Here is a 24524-nt window from a genome sequence, read left to right as displayed (position 1 = left end):
ATCGCTTATTTCTGAAAAGTAGTGACTAGGCCCTCCTCAAGATAGCACTCAACTCCACCATGGCTGGTCCCAAGCCCAGGCAAGAAAGGAGGAGGGTTGGGCGTGGGGTTAGCAACCCTACCCTGTAAAAAGAAGCATGTCACAGAAACCAACACCAGCTGCACCAGAGAACAAGATGTCAAGTAGTGCAAGGAATGAAGAGACTCTGGGGTTCTTCTTTTATTAACCAAGCTTGCTCGGGACCATCACGCTTGGTTCAATAGATACAATATCTTACTAACACTACTAGCTGCAAATAACAAAAGCTAATTGAGCCTTGTATAACTGTTCTCTGCTAAACAATATTTGTTTAAATTAAAGCTCGATATAGAGCTGCTTAACCTCACCACTTACCTTAATTCAGCAGAGCAGTTTACTTTTGCACAGTACATATTAAGATCTTTCGCCATTCGCTGCTTGAAAAGTGTCTCATTCCACTAAAAATGATGTTTAAGAGATTACCACATATCATACAAAAGATATAAGTAACTAAGTTTGCTATGAAAAAATACTAACTGTGACAGTAAGCTACTTCTTCAAATAAAATGCTTAAAATTATTATTTTAACTAACAATTTTCTAAGACCGTGAACGTACAAAATAAACATAGGAAACGGGAAATTCTGAGGGCTTCCCTTAAAATTTCAATTTGGTTGTTCACTATGTGACGTGCGGTTCGGGAATCAGGAGGCAGACGAAAGGAAGACTAAGTTGAATGGATACTCAGGATTGGTGCTTCGATTCGCTTCACAGAAGTGTCAACTGTGTCACTGTGAACTAAAGTAATGTTATTTAGAACACTTTTTATTTATGACTAGAAACCAACCATATGCGTTTTTTGAAACCGTCAAGAATGCAGTTTGCATTGATATCTTTTGGCTTAATATCCCCTCCTTTTGTTTCGTCAACTGTTTCCCATGATTCTGGCGACGATATTTTGGGTCATTGAACGAGGGGAATCGCCACATCCACTGACAGTTCTTCAAAGTTTACATTGGAAGCCAGACGATTTTTTTACTCGACAAGTGGCAAGCGACTGAAATTGACAGGCTTCAATTCTTCCTTCAGTTGCTTTTGTTGTTGCTCGGTTAGAGTATTTTAACGTTTTTATCGCTCACTTTTGGTTGGCAGTCAGTGTTGCACCAAAGAAACAAAGCACAGAATATCTATGTCTTGGAGTCCCAGATATGTGTCGAGATCGTCTTGTAGTACCATCATCGAAGAGTATTATAGTTTGGAAACATTTAATTATTCATATTTTGTCTTCTTGTTTCGACCCTTACTGTAGAGAACGTAGAACCGACTACAACACAGACATTACAGTACATTTTGGCAAGGTTGGTCATCTTTTCTCGAGATTTTCTGAAAATGAGCAAAGTTTTAGTACTCTTCCATCATCTTCTAAGAAGAAAGAAAAGACCACTTTTTGTTGTAATAATACCGAGCGAGCCTCTCACAGAATAGAATAGAAACTTTATTAACGTGTCAAATAATCACTTAGCTCGGGAAAACTCATACTAATTTGGGGACACGAAATGAATACATTCTAAAAGACAATAAAAAAATATTTAAAATTATGTAAAATATCAAGTAACAATATAAGACCATCGCATCCTTTTGTTTTCTGAGGTGATCCAAATTCTTTTTTGTTTAGAGTAACTGTTTTTGCTTAGATCATTTCAGAATAGAGGACTGATAAACACAAAACTCTAGCAGGCCATTGGGACTTAAATAAAGTTTTGTAATGTATTTCGTACTGCGGTGCCCAAAGGTTTCTTGGTCCCTTACTGTGTTTATTATAAACGTTTTGGAGTGGACAGGAAGTTGTCGTCGCATTTCCTTACAACAAAAATGGTGGGTAATACAGTCCAACTTAAACCAAATTTATAAGACCCTTACTCTTTTTTTCGCTTCCAAAGCATTCTTTGTCTCTCCCACATAGTTTTATCGAGTGACAAATTGACTAAACACTACTGTGTTCACGATAAAGCCACCAATCAAAACCTTCCAGCCAGTATACCAACCCCACTCTGTCTAGAAAACAACTGGGTAACCCTAAAACACTGAGCAGCGGCGACCAATAAAAACATAAAGGAAGAAACCGTGGATAACTCTATCTAATAGAATCGCTATCCAACGTAAAAGTGTTCATCAAAAACCACGCAGTCCACTGTATAGTGATTTATCAAGCACACACATCGGAACGCGATTCTTGCACATTTGACTATGAGGTGTCCTGTGAGTACCACACTATAGCACCAGGCGATTCTTAAAACATTGACGTCAGTCCGTTAAACATTTGCGTGGACTGGTGGATCGCGTGGAAGCTGCATGGCGTTCAACATATGGTCATTAGCAAATTTAGCGTATTTTAGCGATGAGGAGAATAAAGTATGTCCTTCGTATATAACTTCTTTTAATGCGATAGGTGACATCAATATTTGGTGGTGATTTGCAACAGATACATTTTTGGGTGGCAAAATCATATTTAGGCTCGATTTCCGCCGCCTCCTCGAGTCCGAAATTAATCTCGTTAAATGTGAGGAGGCTGCATGTTATTTCTCTGCTGTTTGAGAAATTTTAATAGCAATACAGAACGCTCTTGATCCCAGATGTTTGATTACTGGTATTTTGCCGATTGTTACTGAGCTGAAATAAATCACTTTTAAGAGGCTCTATGCATTTTCAAAGTGAGTCTCGAGTACATTTTGTAACAGCGCCTTGTTTCCTCTATATTTAGAAACTTTAAGCAACAGAAATCCCCAAAATTGTCCTCTGAAAGTAAAAATTTGTAGTGGAATGGAATCATAGTAACAGTGACGTTGAGATGCAAAATATCATAAATGTAACTATTTACTTTATACCTGTTCCAGTTTTCCATCAAATACAACTTCTACAGTTTTATTTGCTGCAATAAAATTGGCACAGAAAATTACTATCAGACGATCACTGACAATAAATGTTGTCACTCCAGGCTGGGCAGCTTACAAAGCCAGTTTGCATGCAACACAGATACAAATCCGTTAACACAATATTTTACGTTCAGTTTTAGTAGTTCACCATCACAATACCTTATTTAGCTTTTTGATAATGCTGACAATTATTATTACCAGACAGTCTGTGTTTGGTGATGTGGAACAGGAATGCAAGGAAAAGATGCAAAAATAACTGTATTAGTTGCTTACCAACAGGAATGTCACAGGTTTCACCAACATAAGATGCTTGACATTTGCAGGTTCCTGATGAATCATCACATGTACCACCATTCGTACACGGGCGGGATTTACTGCAGATGGCTTCAAATCACCAAATAAAAAATACTTAATACACCCGCCCGCACGCAGCAAACAACAATTAAAGAACTACGGCAATGTTATGTACTATGTATTTTTCTTAGTAATTTATCTCTGTAAATTTTTTATGCAATTCAGTTTTAGACTGTCATGTAAAAATATCAATTAACTATCTAAACAAATAAACAAAAAAACAAATTATGTATTAAGTACAACCGCATTTGATTATTGTAGTGTCACATTATAGGTTAAGGAAAATTGTGGCGAAACTACAAATGCTCCAAAACCACACAGCCCGGGTGTTAACCTTCATTATAGGTTGCGATACTTCTCCCAATAATCTAATGGGGTCCTTTGTTAGTAGCAGAATATTAAAAAAGCTTTCATGGTCTAGAAATCCTTAAATAGTTATAATCCTGATTACTTGAGTCATAAGTTTGAAAATCAAAGTGATTCTAACCGTTGGCTATTCATTTATACCTGACAGTAACAAGCTAGGTTTTAATGGGAATTCCTACCATTGGTGCAAAAGACCCCTGCATCATTTTGGTGGGTACAGTTGTGAGCTGTCCAGCCCAAGTGGCGACAGAACGACAAGGAAGGTTCATCTCCATTACACTGCACTTTATCCAAGAAAATCTGGCCAGACCCAGGACCAAATCCAGCACAGCAACTTTCAGACTCAGCTCGTCTGTAGCCAAGCTGGCGACAAACTACATTAGCAGCATGTATGTCCCAGCCATGGTCACACACTGTTCCCCAAAAACCCTCATAACGAACTTCCACTCGACCACTCATTTTGGACTGACCACCAACCAGCCGTAAATCTGAAGACAAAGCAGTGAACTCAGTAAAAATCACAGGTAGCCCAGCTCGATATGAGTCACCCCCCGGCGAGTGGGAAGACGAGACGACGGAACTCATCACCCTCCCGCCCTGTGTCGGGTCGCCCCCCCTTCCTCTCTCTCCTTTCCTTTTCCCCTCCCTCCGGGCCCCACGCTCCGCCCACCACACACACACGCGACGTGCGCCGGTCCCCTCCTCTCGTCTCGAGAGGTCACTGCCGGCGGGCCGTGAAAAATTAAATAAAACATAGCTATGGTTAGTGACGGTAGGGATGAAAATGATGCGGTTGAAATCAGTGATTTATGGCTAAAAATAAATAGTACTCATGTCACCATTTGTTATATATTTAAAAGGTCTATACAGTTACTATGAATTTTTTGTATGCAAAGGTGAATTTTAAGGAATTCTGCGAATAAAAATGTTTCTCAGAAACAAGGCCAAACCAGCGTTTTCATTCCAGATTAAAGCAGCATTAACAATATATGAGAAGATCCGTCCGGAAATACGACAATTTCATTCAGGAAGAAAAAAAAATCTTCGTTATAGTATAATCCACCCACACCATCAGTGAAATGATCTTTAAGATCAATCTTTCTCCCTCGATCAATCACTGTAGTTATAGACAGCTTCTTATGCCCTACATTTTGGTGAATTTGGTTGGTTCTGAACTGTTCAACTTCAACTCAATTTAATTTTTTAGTCTTGATCATGCACTAGGCTGGTAGACAAATAAATTACATTTTCTCTCCGTTTGACATGACACAAAAGAATGTTATGTTCAGCTCTGGCATGATTTCCGATCGTCCCCTTTACCGAGATCATTTGTCATAACAAGGATCGAGCAAGGAATATTTGTTACTTGTAAGAAGTATTTATTCATTCAGATTACACAGTAAACGACATCCACTTTCTTTCACGCACTTCATGAGTTAAATACAGTTTTTCTAAGACCAGGCATCCACCATAGTTTTGTTCATCACTATCAAGCATGTTTGTCTGTGTCTCCAGACAAGTTGTTGATAGTCAGGTAAATCTATTTAATCCTTGGCTCAGAGAAAAAAACAATGTTATTGTATAAGGAAAATTAAAATTTTGCATTGCATATGCTAGAACATGTTAAGATGTATGTTCCAGGTCATCCAGGTAAGTCAATATTCCCTGTAGTCTCTGTGAAGCTTAAAATTCAGACCACAGATGTACTGTTCAAGCAGTGCTTAATTGCTGTTATTTTTTATTTCATAAAAAACCGGGGAAAATTTTTTTTTTTAAAAATTTAAAAAAAAAAAAAACCCTTTTAAAAAAAACCGCCCGCCCCAAATTCAAAAAAAACCGCGCCCGTGACTATTTCCATAAAAACTCGGGCTCGTAGTCTAATTGATAATATATTTTACAGCTGCAGATGAGTTTCATTAGATTTTTATGCAAAGCTTTTTAATATAACAGCTTAACAACTAAACTCACCATAACATTCTACACTGGCATCCCAGAAATGATCATAATTGTGATGAACCTCTGTCGTATTGTGAGCACACTTGGCCAACGAAGACTCATTTCCTTTGCACTTGAAATTAGACACCCAAACAGGACCCTTTCCTTTTCCATAGCTACTTCCAGAATAAGCTCCAACAGCACCTCCAAAGTGTTTCTGTTTGCACACTACATTGGCATCATATATATCCCAGCCTAGGTCAGACACAGTGCCCCATAAGCCACCAATCTTTACTTCTACACGACCTTTGAAATCTGCTCCTTCATCATTAGCTAATCTCACCTCATAGTCTGCAAAGTAAATAACAGTTCTTCATGATAAGTATACTTTCACACATTATATACATGCAGATTTTTAAATTTGTAGCAAGTTTTTATATTTGTATTTTAACGTTTTTACAACTAGTCTAGAAACATGAACAAAATAGAAGAAGGACGTCCATTTAACAGCTACAAGGACTGTTGATGTTCACCTACAAAAGTAATTACATTATTGCTCGTTGCCCCCAGGGAGGCAACAAAACAATCATAACGTTTCAGCATATTTGAACTCTGTAACTCTTGGGAAGTCATCGTTTTACTGTGAAGTATCGAATTTTTCCGCGTTTTTGAAAAATTAGCGGAAAAATATCTCCGTCGGTATGAACTATCTAGGGATTTGGTAGAGTATTAAAGGAGTAGTTGTATGCTAATTTCTTCATCTTGGTGTTCTTCTCTGGAGGCGACTGAATTTTATTCGCGTTGGTAGTTAGTTTTAGTCTTCGTTGATCGTATGGGAGAACAAGAAGGAGCTAGTGCCTCTATTTCGCCGGAACTAAGTGCCATTTTAGATGCACAGGAAATGCGATATTAACGGCAGTCAACACTCAAATCAAAGTCTTCAACATTTGCTTAAACACATCAATTTAGCGGCCCAGTTGCGTCGGATCTGCAACCGGACAACTACGTCTTTAAGAAGAAAGGGAAAGTTGTCAAGACAAGCAATTCAGCCTTGAAAGCCCTTGAAAGTGGAAATGTTCCTAATACCAAGGAAGAGCTGAATAGAGGTATTTCTTTGATTAAACATGTAATAGAAGAAGAAAAAATGGCGGATAAACCTGAATTCGGTTGGGCGACAGTCAAGAACATGTCAACGACGGATGATTTGGCTGACGGCGAGGCCCGCCCAAAAAGGAAAAAGACTGGTGTTAGGATTAAATCATTGAAAAAAAGAGAAAATCGCCCAATTCCTTACTCGCCTTCAATTTTAGCGCTCCCAGATTGGCGGTGTCTGGCTCTTTTCCTTCCTTCTATTTTCGTCTCTCACTCCTTAACTTTTTTGTTTCTGCGGTAAACGTGGTAGTGTGTAATAATCTCTTACATCTTTATGGCAGTCAATCAGGGCGTCGAGATCCGGTGAAATCCCTTACAAGGCAATTTCGGCGTGAAGTCAGGCTTCTGATTTGTTCTAAATTTCTTCTTGAAAAGATATCCTTCGTCGGGACACCTTTGTTGAGAAGCATTTCAAACTTCTGAACGTGGTTGTATAAAGAAGTCGGTTATCTTTTGTTTCTATCTGGAAGTGCGTCTTATTTATTCTTCATTTTTTTTAAGTCAAAAAATTTTCCTGTCTCTTTTGGGTTCTTCGAGGGGTTGCCTTTGGCTTTTTTTTTCACATGGGGGGCGCCTTGCTCGATGGCATCGGGGAAATGTTTTTCATGCAAAATATCCTGTTTTACACTATTGATGTGGGGCCGTTACTGTCGGGTAAAAAACGGGTTTGATTCTTATTCCTGAAGAGCGAATACAAAATAATCTTCCATGTGTGCTTATATCCCAGAGGTCTTGCTTCTATAACAGGGCAAGTTCTTCGTGTCGTGTGCTGTTGGTAAGATACGAGATTGTGACAGATGTTATGCCGCCATTAGCAAGAACCTCCTGGGATCAACTGTACGTCCCCTGAGACGCATAACTTTTATTTTGGCAAAAAATATTACTTTATTAATGGAAAGCGTAGCACTAAGTCTAGCGCTGTTGGCGTGTTCTGTGCGTGTCACTGGTGGTGGCTACTCTGCGGTCATTATCGACAGTTGTCGGGCTTGACTGTAAAATGGTTCACGAATAGCCTAGGATCTGGCAGCAGGGTCATGCTCCGGTTCTATTTTATGTGCTGTTCTCGCGTGCAATGGTGGATCCAAGTCTCTGGCTGATTTGTTATCCGTGACTGGGGTTTTTTCGGAATTAATTACTTATTGGGGCCCCCCTTTTGTTTTATCTAGTTTTGGGTTCAGGGTAGATCCATTTTGATCTCGGCGGGGAGAACACTCGTGTCCCCCTATTTCTTTCCGCGAGTGTGCTCTTTCGTCTGCCACGTCTGGGACACTTTTTCCTTTGTGGCTCCCTCCTCTGGCCGTGAAGTGCCGGTGGGGAATTTTCTATTTTGTTGTTGACTGGATGGACCTTCCAACTGCTAAGAATCGATAAAGAAGCCTTGATTCCTGGTAGATGTATTGTATGTTGGTTATGAGAATTTGAATTCAGATGCTTGCTTTGAGAATCATTTGCCTGCTAGGTTCTTTTCATTTAGTATTTTGTTTTGTTTTTTTGGCAGGTTTTTTGCCATCCATTTCTTTCTTTGTACTCTTGGGCCGTGCGGCCTCCAGTGAGCACACATAGCAAAGGTTGGTTTTTTGTTTTGTACTTTGCGCCGGGTGGATTATTGTGAGGAGGCATTTTCCGCGTTTTTGAACGTCGGTCTAGGTGGTAGAGATAAAGGAGTAGGTAGCATTTCTGGTGTTCTTCTCTGGGGCGACTGAATTTTATTTTTATCTTCTTATGATTAAATTTTTCTTTCCTTTTCAGTGCGTTATGATTGACGTGTGCCTTTGTTTTTTGGTTTTTTAGGAGGTTTGTTCGTCTGTGACAAATTTATTTATTTTCGGGGCATTTTTGCGCCCGTAAAGAATGGGACCCTGTGCCCATTTAGGGGCCTTTTTGTGCGCCCGCGAAGTGTGGGACCATCTGTGCCCGATATGTTAGGGGCTTTTTTGTGCCCGAGAAGAATGGGACCATCTGTGCCCAAAATTTAGGGCCTTTTTTGCGCCCGAGATGAATGGGACCTCTGTGCCCAAATATTGCAGGGGCTTTTTTGTGCGCCCGAGGATTATGGAACCATCTGTGCCAATCTTTCAGGGCCTTTTTGCGCCCGTGAAGAATGAGACCATCTTTGCCCAAATATTTTAGGTGTTTTTTGTGCGCCCGTGGATTTTGGGACTATCTTTGTTCATGTTTAGAAAAATGGCGCCATTTTTTCTGCCCAGAGGAGAATGGGGCCTTCTGTGCCCGACAGGGTGGGCCTAAGAAGTTCAAGACCATGATCATGTTTCCTGAAGGTAAGAGGCCTCTAGCGCCCAAGAGGTCAGAGGTATAGGACCTTCTTTCCGTCCGGGACGTAAGTTATATTTGCGTCTGATGAGTTTTGGACCATCTGTGCATGATATTTTTTGCGCCCAGAAAGTTGGGTTATTTTGCCTGTTTATGTTTTTTGTTCTTTTGTAACGTAGTTTGTTGTTATTCTGGTTACTTTTTGCGTGGTGTTTGATCATTTTTTAGTTTCTTTTTTGGTTGGTTGTTAGTCTTTTATCATTTTAGATGTGTTCAAGTCGAAGATGTGGCGTGAATTCTATTTCTCATTCCTGATTACCTGCAGCCGTTGGCTAGCCGCGTCCAGTCCTCTGGCGTCTGAAGCAGATGGTACTTACTATCTGCCCCGTTACTGGCCGGTTTCAAACATGAAACGTTGGGCTTCGTCAATAGTTTTATCCACATGCCAGCCAACTCTTTCCATGTTGCAGTCTACCTTCAATGCCTTATCCTCGATGCGATTCTCCTTCGCCAGTTCTCATACAGTTTACAGTTGGCCAGTTTGCCGGACGTCTCGTACATCCCCTAGTTGCTTCTTTGGTCAGCGCTTCCCAAAGTCCTGGGGAAACCGAAAACGAAGAAGGAACCCATCGCTCCGGAAATGATAAAGGCGCTTGTTAATTCCAAGATTTCAGATAAGTGTCCTTCTTTGTGGGATCTGAGAACAGGAGCTCTAAGTCTTATAGGTTATGCTGAATTTTTTCGTTTCAGTGAGCTTTACGCCTGAGCTTGTGACACGTACTTTTGTGTCCATATTTCTAGAATCGTCCAAGACAGACGAATTCCGTGAAGGGGCTAGGATTACAATCGCGAGATCAGACCGGAAAAACTTGTCCTGTGAAGGCCTTAGAGAAATAATCGCTGCCGCAAATGATCTTTGTGAAGATTACCCTTGTTCAGGCCCTCCCTCCTCGTCCACTTCGAGTTCGGCACCAAGGCTTAAGGTCCTTAAGCTACACTAGAGCCAGGGAGATCATTAAGGACGCTTTTAAGGACATCACTGACGTTTCCTGCATAAGTCTTCACAGTCTTAGGACCGGAGGAGCCACTACTGCCGCCAATGCAGGGATTTTTGATAGACTCTTTAAGAGACACGGTCGTTAGCAATGTGAAAATGCTAAAGATGGATACGTTAAAGATAATTTTGAATCTTTGATCTCAGTTCGAAATCATTAAGTATTTAAAGACCGAGCCCAGCAGGTCGGAGAGTACCATCCATAGGGCTGGGGTTTTTCCTCTGCGTTACCGCTACGGGCGCGGTGAGGTTTTTTCATCCTATGGACGCTCGTTGGTACTTTCCTAGTTTGTTTTTGTAGGTTCTTAAGATATTTGACTCCTTGTACTTCTGCAGTCAATAATAAACTGTGCGGCCTCCAGTGAGCACACAATAGCAAATAAGTTGTGTTTATGGTTTTTGTTTTGTACTGTTGCGCACGGGTGGATTATATTGAGTGAATTTAGACGAGAGGACCTTTTAGATTCGTTTTAAGCGTTTTATGTTTTAGCTATGAACACAGATCGCTCCAGGAGTTTTATTCATTTTGGAAGCTTTATTGACCTTTATTCTTTCGCTTACCACCGTTTGCATTGATACGCGACTTCAGAAATCAAAACACCCGCAAGAAACATTTCCAAGATTTCTATCAATCAAAGTTTGAAGGGGTTTCCAACAACCTTTCTCGCGAGCGATCACGAAAGTGAACTGGCAATAAATAAATTTTATTCCGTGGCCGTGGCCGTGGGGGAATTATTATGCATGTTTCTTGCAGAAGCTACGGATTTGTGCGGTCACCTTAACATGAAGTGATTAGTTGTGCTCTTTATTTGTCCAAAAACAGAGTTAACAATAAAAATAAAGGATTGAGACAGGTCCGCAACATTAGAAATATAAATGTCAGTAAGATTCCAACAAGTTCAATACAGTCAACTCTCGTTATAGCGGACACGCTCGGAGCGTTGTTTAGTGTCCGTTATAGCGAGAATCCGTAATAGCGGGAGTCATTTCCAGTCAAACCTCTTTTGCCGGGGATCTGAATTTTGTCCGTAATAGCGAGTGTCCGCAATAGCGGGGTGTCCGCAAGGCGAGAGTTGACTGTAAAATGATAAGCAGACGACTAAACTGGTAGGTGGTTGTCTCCTGTAGAAGACTGATTTGTAGCTGCTAAAAGGACATTCTAATGACTCGACAAATGGAGCGTTTTCACTCATTACTATTGAACCTACAAAGTTTTTCTTTTAGTATGTTTTAGACATCAGTGACACTAACTGCATGGGGAATTTTTGTACTAGAAGAGACTGCTTTGTTTTGGAGATAAAACGTTTTGAAATTTGAGACAGCCTTACTCAACCTGGTCTCAAATGTTACAGAAAACAATGTATTTCCGCACTTTTAAAATGCTTTTCATATATGCTTATAAGTGAAAAATGATAATCAAAGCATTCCTTAGTGCAACGCATGACTTTGGTAGCAAAAACTTCTTTCTTTCTTGCAGACAGTTTTGGCCGCCGTATTTAAGTGTACCAAAGAGGAACACCAATATAGTGGACTCATACAACACTCTGTAATTTTCTGAATTTTTAATTCCAGTAACTTGGCTGCAGTGAGGAATATGAGGAATATATTCCTTTCCACCTACTCCATAATCTCTGAGTTTGTTGATGTTTTTGATGCAAGCAAAATGATCTTGACTTGGTGAAAACACTCTATTGCCTTCAGTTTATATCAGATTGCTTAGTGATTTCTTTTTTCACGATGAGTTAAATCTACCAGTGACCTAACAAAATTCTCTTAAATTGGTTCAGAGTATTTACAATAACGACATGGCCAAACTCGTCAAGTAGCACTTGTTTCGTCCCTCGTCAATAAACCAAGAAGTGGAATTTTAAGTGGCCAAATGTTTTTACATATTCAGAGAACAGAAGGATGGAGCTTTCTGTTGATATGCAGTTTACGGGTAATTTGTGGGTACGAGTCACTTTTGGTTTTCATCTACATAGAGTTGAGGGGTGATAAATGTTCAAAATAACCTTGAATCCTTGTCTCTTTCTTGATAATCAGTTGTTCAATGTGGTTCATTCACTTTTAAAGACCATGACTTTCAGTTTAGGAATATCAGTAATTTAACAATGTAACTGACACATTTTCATAAGTCAAGCAAAAGGATTAACTTTATTATATTTCAAGATCACGCCAATGGCCTTCTCCAACCTGATTTCATATTTGTTACTTACTTATAAATTATAAGAAATCCGTGTCTTGAGCCAAATTGACTTTTCGGTTCTTAGACAGACAGCCTCTTAATTTAGTGACCTAGAAAATAAATGAAGGGGCAGATTTGTTTCAACTGCCCCAATCTCCCAAAGGAATACCTTTAATCAGACACTCGTTTACTTAAAAATAACAATAAACTCCTTGTGAGGCCATACCAGTTTTGTCTGTGTCTTTTGTTTTACAGATAACAGATACGTCTGCCTCATGACTGCAGTGTGTTTTTCCCCAGCCACTGTGAGGACACATGGTGATGGATGGCTCTGTCCCTAGGCACTTCACATTGTCCATCCAGATGCGTCCTGATCCTTTACCAAACACTCCACAACATTGCAAAACCATTTCTGCTCCCTCATAGCCCAGTTCTTTGCACACTACATGGGCAGCCTTTATGTCAAATTGGTCTTCACAGACAGTTCCCCACTTGCCTTGGCTTCCTGTGCCATGGAACACTTCAACACGACCTGCTGACTTTAAATTTGATCCACGCAATCTAATTGCTTTGGGAAAAATACAATTAATGTCAACATTTTTTGTACTCTTCAATAAACAGTTGTATAAATTATGTACTTACAGCAAGTAAGCAAAGGTATGTAGGAAGCAAGCATGGAAGGAAAGAAGGAAGGAAGGAAGGAAGGAAGGAAGGAAGGAAGGAAGGAAGGAAGGAAGGAAGGAAGGAAGGAAGGAAGGAAGGAAGGAAGGAAGGAAGGAAGGAAGGAAGGAAGGAAGGAAGGAAGGAAAAAAAAGGAAGGAAGGAAGAAACAAAGGAAGGAAGGAAGGAAAGAAGGAAGGGAGGGAGGGAGGAAAGAAGGAAGGGACTGGGAGAGAGGGAGGGAGGGAGAAAAGGAAAAAGTATATGTTAGTACATAAGTACATAATTATATATAAGTGGTTGATTTCAAACTCAACTTACTTTTTGTAGGTGTGGTTGGAGCTGATGGTTTAGCTGTTTCTGGAGAGAACACACACCCTGCATCATTTGTGACAGATATATCATCGATAGACACATCACTGCCAAGATATCCTGTCCCGGCAATGCCTTCGAATATGATCTGCAATCAAATCATATTATTTTTCGATTGATAACCCTGTGATCGGCTAGCATCCCATCCAGGGGCAGGACTAAACAAAAATTGAATTCCAGCTTGCCCTTTGGACAACCAGCTCTCAAATTTTGCTTGCCCTGTGTACATGCGAGCTTGCCGTAGTTTACCTTTTTACAATTATGACTGCAGATGACTTACATAGGCCAGCAGGTTAGTGAGATTGAAATTTTACTTGCCCACGGGAAAATCTACACTTACTTACCCTGGCACTTTTTTCAAGCCATGCTGGGGGAAGGAGAAAAACTCCTAGTTGCTTAATGCTGTGGAAACTGCAAGGCTCAAGCACACAGATAAACCGAAATTTCTATTTTTTGCCCATGTACTGTTTATTAAGAGTTAAGAGTCAAATAAACATATCCCAAAGTTTCAAAGTAATCAGACATTGCATCACAGAGATATTGCCAGTTGAAAAATGCTCATAATCGTAGAGTGCTTGGAAAAATTTGTCCGAAAATTGTCGGGAATAAAAACATCATAATTGGTGTTTTAAAATAGATCGCAGACTGTTTTCCCAGACTGCACTTTAGAATTTAAATAAATGTGTTTACTGACATTTCAAGTGGTTATTTCATTCTTTATACAGTTGTTATTCAGTTGATTGTTGGTTGTTGCTAGAGATGCCCATCTTTTTAAGGTATTATGTACGAGTGAAGCTAAAAAAAATTTTATCTCGCAGCCTTGCTTATTTTGAAGTTTACCGGTATGTGTCGTTATGTCAATATTCACAGATTAGGGGCTTGCTGTCCTCTCTTTTAGGAGAGATCGAAGCTAAAGTTCGTTGTTACGGGCGCCATTTTGAGCCGCCATTTTGAAATTTTGCGTGTACACGCCTTTCCGGTCTCACGCACTGCAGGATGCCATCGAAGCCAAAAGCAAAACAACAACAGGCATTGAAAGCAAATTTAACTCCAAAAACGACCAGCTATAACAAAAGCGACTACAAACAGAATCGTTTGTAATATTTTTGATATTCTTTATGTCCCAAATGGTGAAGAACCAAAGTTAATTTAGCTGAATTTACACAATCACGCAACGAAATAAGTATCACAAATCATATAAAAGCTGAAAAGCCACAAATGTAGATTTAGACAAGTTTATATCACAACTACTTGCATTATTCATTTCATTGAATAAAAATCCCGCTTGCATTATATATAAAAGTACGTAAGTAAGTATTTTGGTTCATATTTTGACCTTTAATACAAAAACAGCATTTTTTAGACAATCAAGTTATCTCAGACAAAGAAAGATTCGTACTTTTGAGGTTTACCTGAAACGTTTTTTCTTTAATGTGAAGAGGAATAACTCCTTTCTTCCAACCAGATCCTTGGTCGCCAATCAGCTGCCATATAGGTTTGCCATTTTTCTGCGTGTAAACAATCAGTTCTCCAACAAAAGTTCCACCCATGAAATAGTAAAACTGAAGACAACGGGCAGATCCAGATGAAATAACAGGACTGAGTAAACGTGCCTTTTCTCCTTGGGTGATATCAATAAATTTAAAGGGAATATTCATATAGAAACCTGTGGAAAAATGAAGACAGAGAAAAAATTATAGTCAAGACCAAGACATTAAAACAAAAGTTACTTAATACTGAGACTATAACCACATTCACAACTATAAGCTAAAACAAGATTTTTGATAAGCACAGTTAAAAATTAATCTTATTTTTTTCACAGAAGTTGCAGCAAACTGATGTTTCTCGATTTTAAATTTAGCACAATGGAAGCACAAATTAAAGTTTGCTTGAGCCCTATGTAAAATTCACTTTTTTAATTTTCTGTTGCTGAGTTTCATTTTGTTAAACCTGGCTTAACTAACATGTTTTGCTGGTGTAGGTATATTACTGTTTTGCATCAGGTGAATGCAATGGTATTATTATTGGTATATTACTGTTTTGCATCAGGTGAATGCAATGGTATTATTATTGGTATATAGCCTTCACAATTTTGAAGAATGAGCAGCAGTTGGTTTACTTCTCCGGCCTATATGCAGGAAATAATGATGGTACATTTGGACAAGAACTTACGACAAGTAAAGCAAGCATGTTTGTTGTGACAACTAATGGGCAGACAAAATAACATTAATTTTTACTTCTCTCAGGTTTTCCACCATTTTGGTTCTGGCTGACCAAGAAAGAGTTTGCAAGTGCTGAATTAGAATAGTGAATTACTTTTACTCGATGGTATTGTAAATCCTTAGTGCCTAAAATTGATTAAGATGTTCATGTCATGTTTTAGGTGACTGTCAAAAATGACTAATTACTTCACCATTACTGACTCGATTTCCCTCAGACTTTCGCATTTTACTCGAAATTTATCGAAGATTAATACACACGCCAATATGTCGATGTAATGATTGCGAGTTTTGTGCGATGCTACTTTTATTGAACACACCTATTTGGATCAAACTGCTATTTACAGAAAACTGAGCGCTAGGATTTCGTTTAAACTACTGCAATTAGCTCTTTTTAAAATCTTATTTTGACTCCCTAAGTTTCCGAGAAATCGTCGGAACAGAAACCTCGATACAATTTGATCATCAAAAAGTTAATCTCGGGCAAACCTCGCGACTAGGAACGCTCCAGCTCTTCCACATTTCGCCCAAAAGTACCATAACCGAAGACAAAGAAAGTTCAATGCATCAGTTTTGTTAGCTTCAAATCACATTCGGCTATTTGCAACGATGAAAAAGTTTGAGCAAATACTATAAACTCACCATTTGCATCAAAATGTAGGAAGGTCGCCAAATTAACGTTTTTCTAAATTGCATGAAAACTATCTGTACGAATTCCTTAAAACAACCGGAACATTAAATTGAACATCTTACACAAACTTTGTGCTACTCTACATTTCTGGAGCTGCCTTGATATGGATGAATTATTTTTTTAAAGTGAAGCACTACTCCAACTCTCAATTGAACACGGCCATGTTGTCGTTTGAATTCTACAGCTGACGCTATGCAAATTTCCTTGGATTTGATTAGAATTTGAAGAATTTACACATGGATAAGGGGGGTGCGTTTTACCCCATAAGACAGCGGTTATTTGAATAACAATAAACAGACTACAATGTGTTAATTTCAACTTAAGTACCAACCCTTTTCAAATTTCATGTGGCATAAATTAAGGACACCTCTTACATCAGAACATGAAGTAACTGAACACTGTCAATGCACCCCCCTTATCCATGTGCAAAATTTTTTCAAATTCTCGTAAATTCCAAGGAAATTTGCATAGAGTTAGCTGCAGAATTCAAACAACTGAACATGGCCGTGTTCTCAATAGGGTTGGAGTAGTGCTTCACTTTAAAACATTATTTCATCCAAATCAAGGCAGCTCCAGCAACGTAAAGCAGTGCAAAGTTTGTGTAAGATGTTCAAATTAATGGTCCGGTTGTTTTAAGCAATTTGTACGGTTAGTTTTCATGCAATTTAGAAAAACGTAAATTTGGCAACCTTCCTACATTTTGACGCAACTGGTGAGTTTATAATAATTGCTCAAACTTTTTCATCGTTGTAAATAGCCGAATGTGATTTGGAGCTAACAAAACTGATGCATTGAACTTTCTTTGTCTTCTGTTATGGTACTTTTGGGCAAAATGTGGAAGAGCTGGAGCGTTCCAAGCCTTGAAGTTTGCCCGAGATTAATATTTTGATGATCAAATTGTATCAAGGTTTCTGTTCCGACGATTTCTAGTTTAAACGAAATCCTAGCACTCAGTTTTCTGTAAATAGCAGTTTGATCCAAATAGGTGTGTTCAATAAAAGTAGCATCGCACAAAACTCACGATAATTACATCGACATATTGACGTGTGTATTATTCTTCGATACATTTTGAGTAAAATGCGAAAGTTTGAAGGAAATCGAGTCAGAAATGGTGAAGTTATAAGACATTTTTGAAAGGCATACAGCACGTCATTTATTTTGATCGAGTCACCTTAATGTGCTTTTTTTAACTTTGCTGCTAGTAAATTATTATTATATTATCAATATATGTGGCCAAATTGAAAACTGGCCTATTGAAGACATGCGCTTTGTGAGCCGCAAATGACTTCTTGTGGGCTGTTAATGCATTAACAGCCCTGCAGCTGATTGGTTCTAGGTTCATCATCCAATTAATTTTAACCAATCAGCGTCGCTGACAGGGGGAAACCATTCAGGTGCGTACGCATATACAGCAAGCTTTGAAGTTAATGCAGCCTTGAACAGTTTCTCGTGAAGCGAAGCCTTTTTGTTGTAAAGGCGAAGAGACAAAGAGAGCAACTTCTTGTTGTCTTGCGAGAAACGAAACATCTTTCTAGTTCACTTGAATTGTGTATCTCTGGTCGAGCTAATTTAGCTAAAGCAGTTGCAGGAATTTTACGCCGAAGTTCAATCGGAAAATGTACCTTTGTAAAGTATTATTAACCGTGCGAAGCCGGTTCATAATCTGGCCGGCGTTTTTTTTTCGTTTTTTTTCGTTTTTATTTTTTTGTCGGTAAATCGTTCCAGAGCCCCGCGGCCCAGCCGGCACCTTGATAACGGTCACGCAAGGTTTGATGTTTACTAGCGATCACTCGTTTAACATGAACACTCTGCTATTTAGACGGAAATGTATGTTTTTGTGTCATTCGAGTGTTCTACCAGAAGAGAGGACTGAATAATCACATAGCGAAACCAAAGACCGCTTGGACATGTCCAAGCTATTTAAAACTAGCACTACGTCAGACCTATGCCACGCGATCGCTCGCCTGTAGCTATAAATAAACATTCACCTATTTTAAAAATATTTACGAATACTCTGCGCTCTGTTTGTGTCAAATATTTATTTTTGTGTTATTCAGACGTTTGGCTCGGAGCGAGTACAAGTCGTACAATTTACCCGGAACATGTTGAATATTGGAAAATATTCCAATTTTTGTTTTGAGTTTATTTTCAGTGGGAATCGAAACGAAAATTGCAAGCTTAGCAAGAATGTGTCAAGGCACGGAATACACGTAATCGCGCCAGGGGAATTACCTTCTGAATCACGCAGTCAGGTTTGCTCTATTTATACTTGCAAAAGATCGTCGGACGACGCTAAACGGAGAAATACGACGGGATGGACTTAGTCTACTCTTTATTTTGGCGTGAAATGGACTTCTTTTTAATGCCATTCATGAACTGGTTTGGGTTTATTTTATTGAACATTCGGAACAAAATAAATATTTGCATGCGTAAGCAGGAATTCATCCGGCCAGGCATGTCGTTTAAAGCAAGAGATGACGCGGTGAAGGAAATTCATGTCACGCACACTCCGTGACTCACGCAAACATGACTTGTGTGTTTCTCAAGTGACTGCTTTTCTAAAGATTTTTCACTGTTCAGCGCCGTGCCTTTTTAGCCAAAGAACTGAAAGAGGTGATCAAACATTAACCGCACGGTTACAAACTGCTTGAAGTTCTTGTTATCCATGAATCAACCCATTGCTTAATTATTATTTTCAGAGAAACTGCAGCTAGCTCTTTCACACTACAACTACACAATAAGACAAAGGCCTTAGTAGTATCATGTAAAATTTTCATTGCGACGAAGAACTTGTGTTATTGAAAATATTATGATCATTAAATGTGTTGACTATCTCTATGTTATCTGGCCTTGTACATTGATAATAATGATAATAAAAATTAATGACTTTTTTTTCGGGAATATTGTTTATTTGCTCCCTTGTAGTGACACAATGCAGGGGCAAATAAACAATTCTCTCAAAAAGTCATTTTATTCCCTTATTCAACTACAAAACTCAGAGACTCAAAGAAGAGCAAAGGCACTCATGGTTAGGCGCTGATCAATTGAAACTACGGTGTTTAAACATCCACATCCACAGCATCTTCATTTTTTTGCAAACAATTTGCTACTATGATCAAATTTCCCCCCTAGCATTGCTTTTTTGGCATTTCATAAAGATTCAAAATGGCGTTTTACGTTTTCAAATATCTACTTTAGTTCTGGAGATATTCAAGCTTTTAATGTCTCTGTTCCGCATCAAAATATCTTATGTAATAAATCAAAACACACAACACAAAGTTTGGTGTAATGGGGGACACATACCCTACAGTTGGGGTGACAAGCGACTAAAATTGCGTGACCTTTTAAAGCCTCACTTAATTGTCTCCCCAGGACTACTCTGACAGGCAGAACAAGAGTATTGGCAGGTCGATACATATCGTGTGCCCTTCAAAAGCCTCACTTATCTCCCCAGCACCATAACCTAGTACTGGATCGGACAAGAGTATTGGCAGGCAAAAACAAAGCCAAAAGGCTTGGGGGAAGTCGCTACCAAGACTTAACCGCCACAGATACATGCAGGGCATGTATCCCCCCAAGCAAAGGGAAAAATAAAAAAGGCACTTTGAAAATGAAAGCTAACCTAGACTAGCTGAGCCAGGAGAACATGCCATCCTGGGAGCTGCAGACAGTAGTATTGAGGGAGGTGTACGAATATACAGTTGATAGCAGTCAGAAGACCACCTCCCTAAGACTTTAATCAGCCAGTCTGGCAAACCAGCAGCAGCCGCTGCCGACGCGGCACCAATGCGAAAACTATGACCCTTAAAACTTTTGTAGGGGAGGCCTGCATGCCGGGCAGCATCCGGGAGAAGGGCTGAGATCGAGGACCTGGTCAGGAGCCGTCCTGACAGGAAGGAGAAAAGAGGTCCAGGTGGTGGCTGGACCGCCAGGAAAAAACTTTTGCATGGTAGTAACAGCGCACAACAAGGCAGAGGTAAAATCTTTTTTAGAAGTAATTTACCCTACAGAGGGTCACCATGCCCACAGGAAATATGAAGGTTGTGCACAGCAACCAGGTACAGCTTAATTGTACCATGATGGACTGTCCTAGCTAAATATGAAGCAAAATATATAAGTGTCTCTTCTGAGGCAGGTAGAATGTCACCCCGATCTGATACTATGCAGTTCATAAAACAGAACTGAATAAACCTTTTTTCGTTTGAGCTGTAGGAGCGGTTGGTGTTCGGCGCAAGTCCCCAGTTGGCATCATAAGTTAGAACTTCATCCCTCAGAGAGCCAGAAGGTAAGGCAGGATGGTACAGGGCTGGGGGTCGGCATGGGGGCCAATTCCCTGAAATGCTGGACCTGAAAGCGGGAGAGGGAGTCAGCAATGCCATTACAAACCCCAGGGACATGTTTTGCCCGTACAAAGAAATTGTGTTTCATGGAGAGAAGGACTAAAATCCGAACCAACTCCATTATATGAAGGGCTCTTGAATGACCAGAGTTAATGATAGCTACAACTGATTCATTGTCACACCACAACTGTAGGCGTTTGCCTGTAAAAAACAGATGCCAAATGGCACAAGCAACCACAATTGGGAATAGTTCCTGCCATTCTATGCTAATGCCCTGGGCCTGGTTGTTTAAAGTATGATTAAGCTAATCCAGGATTAGCGTGAAATTTGATTTTAATTTTATATAATTTCGCTGAGGTTTTCTGTTAATATTTTCTGTCCCACAGTTTTGACATGGACCAATCTCAAACTTAACAAAATATTAGCTTTGGGAAACCCTTTAAAACAAGAGAAATTAAAATCTTGATCATCTTTTAATCCTGGGTTAGCGTTAATCGTCTTTCGAACAACCCGGCCCTGAGCCTTATTTATCTGGAGATGAGGAGGCCATTTCCCTTGGAACCACTTGCCCTGGAAGTAACCCCCAAACCCCACTGTACCCACAGCATCGGTATACAGTTCCAGGTCAGGGGAGGGTGTTACAGCGGTGTCTAGGAAAAAAGGAGCGCCCTTTCCAGGTGGAGAGGAATGTTTTCCACATTTCAAGGTCTTTAAAAAATTCTTTGTTGAGACGGACATGGTGGAAACGACTAGAGACACCCCGGGTGAGATCAATGACCCGCTGTAGAAAGGTTCTCCCGGGCCCTGGGACTACTACCTTACAGGCAAACTGTAAAGTGCCTATAAGGGACTGAAGCTCCACCAGCCGTGCAGAGCGGCGTTGAGTAAAAGACTGAAGCATGTCCTTTATTCTGAAGAGTTTGTCATCTGGGAGGCGGGCTTCCTCACGAACGCTATCCAAAACAATACCCATAAATTCCAGGACTTGGGAGGGGCCCAAGGTCTTTGCGGCAACAACTGGGGCTTTGACTGCCATGAACACCTTCAGTAGGGTAGTGAAACTCTGTAGACAGTGTAGTTTTGAGGGTTCAGCTATGAAAAAATCATCTAATATGTGGAGAATGTTGTGAACCCCGTAATAAAAATTATTAATCATATTAATCATATATCAATCATAATAATTATTAATCATATTAATCATATATCAATCATAATATTAATCATATTAATCATATATCAATCATATGAAGGGCTCGCTGCAAAAAGGGCGGTAGTGATTTTGGCCGAAAACGAACATGGACAAAACGACTCCAAATTTCACATGTGAGTTTGTTTACCTGTGCTAAACATTGTCCTGCATTTCATTTCGCTGGTCTTTCCTTCGTTTTCGAAAAATAACACATGCAAAAAGACAAGGTTTTTGCTTGCGCGGCGTCTTTTGACTTTTCTTTTACAAACCTTTTGTTTCTCAAGACGATGAAGTCAGCTAAATTTTTAGGGTTACAGTCCTAGCCCTAACGCAAAAGGTAACCCCAAGGCCGTAGGGTCGGGATTAGAGTTTCAGATTAGGGTTACAGACTTAGCCCTAACGCAAAAGCCTAGCCCTAACACACACACACACAAAAAAAAACAAGTTTAACACTAACCCCAAGGGATTAGGGAGTTAAGCCGTTTCAAGTTAAGTTAAGGATCAGAGTCAGCCTCAACCTTTTATAGATCGCGCTTTTAATGCAGTAAGCTTTCACGCCAGTTTGCTTGCAGCTAGCTTTTTCTGCAGTCTGTTTGCACTTATCTAGTTTTTGTTGTTTCGGGCAAGACTATTTTACTCTGTTACCGTTAGCTGCAATTTGCCGAGGTGAAAGTGAAATAAAGACTGATTGTTGATTGAATACGCTTGCTCGTGTTGTCACATTATACTAGTTTTGCTTTCAGTTGAGTGCCGCCGGCTTGCTCTCACTTCTATCTCCACTCCTTACATCATCACACATCTACATAATCCCGCGAAAACAAGATAAACTTATGAGGTTTTCGTTCGCACGAATCGATAGATTGATTGATGAATATTTAATGAGACACAGAAAATATTTTGCGAAGGGAAGGTGCCCTGGGGAACATATAAAGAATTTTTTAAAGTCTAAAACCAGGTCACTTCTCGGCAACTTTGTCGCGGCAGCACCCAAGGGGACACTGCAAAACTCACGCTGACATAGTTCCCGACAAGAGATCTGTGTTTTAGACTTTCTTACCGCTTGGCTCCGCCGGCCTTTGTCAAACAACTTTCTCTCTCGAGCGCTAAAGAGCACTATTGTACAAAACAAAGGCCGAACATCTCTCATTTCTTCGAGAAATGCTGTGGGACTTACGGGTTTTCAGACTTAATGATGTCCTTCAACCGCCAAGCGGACGCACTCGCTCGAACGAACCAGTAGTTTATTTCCCCAAGAAAGGTGCCATTTTTGTTCTCTGTTCTTGAGCCACTAACATGTGAGTTAAGACGTCACAATAGAATAGCGAGTCCCAGTCTCTCGCTGCCACCGCCTGGGAGCAAATTAAATATGAGAAAACATGGCGGTCAGCAAAGTTGGTTTCTGAAAAGCTGTTTTTACATCCCGGACGACTGTAATAAAGTGCCTCGAGGCAAGATTTGCACACGCGATGCGTGGAAAAATGTCTAGTGCTGGATTACTGTGGACAATGTAAGTTAAAAATCTTTTTCTTTTTGCATACGTTATTTTTCGAAAACGAAGGAAAGAACAACGAAATGAAACACAGGACAGTGTTAAGCACACGTAAACAAATTTGCATGCGAAATTTGGAGCTGTTTCGATAATGTTCATTTCAAGAGAAAATCACTACCGCCCTTTTTGCACCGAGCCCTTCAATTGTGCTTCAGGATCCATTCTAGGGCGTCAGACAGTTGATTAAAGATGTATGGAGCACTGCGGAGTCCAAAGGGGAGATAGAGGTCCACATAGAATTTTGATTGCCAATAAATACCCAGGAGGTTCCAGTCATCTGGGTGAATGGGGATCAGACGAAAGGCTGACTTTAGGTCAGTCTTAGCCATGAAGGAACCCTGACCCAGAGTTTGGAGAAGGCGGATGGCATCGTTCACCCGGACATACTGGAGGGAATAGAGATTCTTTGGTATGTGGTCATTGATGCTATACCCTTGAGGGTATGAAAGATGGTAAATGGTACGCCATTCAGAGGAGTGTTTCTTAGGAAACACACCCACCGGGTGACATTGAATGTCAGTAAGAGGGGACGAAAGAAAAGGGCCTGCTACCCTGCCCATCTTAATCTCTTTAGCTAAATTAGATGAAACCACTTCAGGGTGTTGGGAAGCGGAAATCAAATTACGGGAGACCCGGGGTTTACGAGGGCCAGTGTACCCAATTCGAGCCCCAAACCGTAAATTATGAATTAAAGATGTAACAAAATTAAGATTAAAATGAGATAAAAGTTCATGTTGTAGGCGGTCAATGTCAAGGAGAGGATACAGCAGGCCTGTTACTTCTTGGGCCGCTTGCTGTGGCTGGTCCTTGCTCCATTGCTTCCAGACTTCTGTGTGCAGGTGGAGAGGGAATGGCTGGTGGAACTGCACCGGCTGCAGATGTGTCGGAATGGGCAGGAGCGGCGTGAGCATCCTGAAGACCTGTTGAAGTCATAGCAGTGGCGACGGGATGCGTCAGCTAAAGGGCAGTCTCCCTGGAGGTGGTGAGGACTGGAGCAGTGGGAGCAGTGAGGCCTGGCCAGGCCAGAACTGTAATCGCCCACAGTTCCAAACAGTGTTCTCCCTAGTTTTCAGCACAGCAGGTAAGAAAACTTTTTAAACCGGTAAAGAAATTTCGGTAAATCCCAGCCGTTTTCTAGTTTACCTAAATGGAACAGAATGTTGTCCAAATGCTGGTCGAATTTTATTTCATGACAACTTTATTATGGCCTTGCAGACCTCTTTCGCCTGCTATACAG

At 40.2% G+C, this 24524-nt stretch overlaps 1 protein-coding gene and 1 pseudogene across 1 annotated transcript in view; both read right to left on the bottom strand.

Annotated features, from left to right (window-relative positions):
- The window catches only part of LOC144637239 (scavenger receptor cysteine-rich domain-containing group B protein-like), a 37540-nt gene that overhangs the window by 1304 nt on the left and 11712 nt on the right, over positions 1–24524 (bottom strand). Inside the window, exons 5-12 of the mRNA XM_078496370.1 lie at positions 14712–14965; positions 13249–13387; positions 12494–12835; positions 5639–5956; positions 3850–4158; positions 3224–3334; positions 2903–2946; positions 394–476 (exon numbers count right to left, since the gene is read on the bottom strand). Coding sequence (XP_078352496.1) covers positions 394–476; positions 2903–2946; positions 3224–3334; positions 3850–4158; positions 5639–5956; positions 12494–12835; positions 13249–13387; positions 14712–14965 — 1600 coding nt within the window. The remainder of the gene's footprint in view (positions 1–393; positions 477–2902; positions 2947–3223; positions 3335–3849; positions 4159–5638; positions 5957–12493; positions 12836–13248; positions 13388–14711; positions 14966–24524) is intronic.
- On the bottom strand, positions 19827–21522 carry LOC144637245 (uncharacterized; annotated as a pseudogene).

The sequence above is a fragment of the Oculina patagonica genome, chromosome 13 (genome assembly GCF_052425735.1).
Source record: "Oculina patagonica isolate OP01 chromosome 13, crgOcupat, whole genome shotgun sequence".
Classification (NCBI taxonomy): Eukaryota; Metazoa; Cnidaria; class Anthozoa; order Scleractinia; family Oculinidae; genus Oculina; species Oculina patagonica.
The sequence above is the reverse complement of the archived record's forward strand: the minus strand, read 5'-3'. Positions and strand labels throughout refer to the sequence as shown.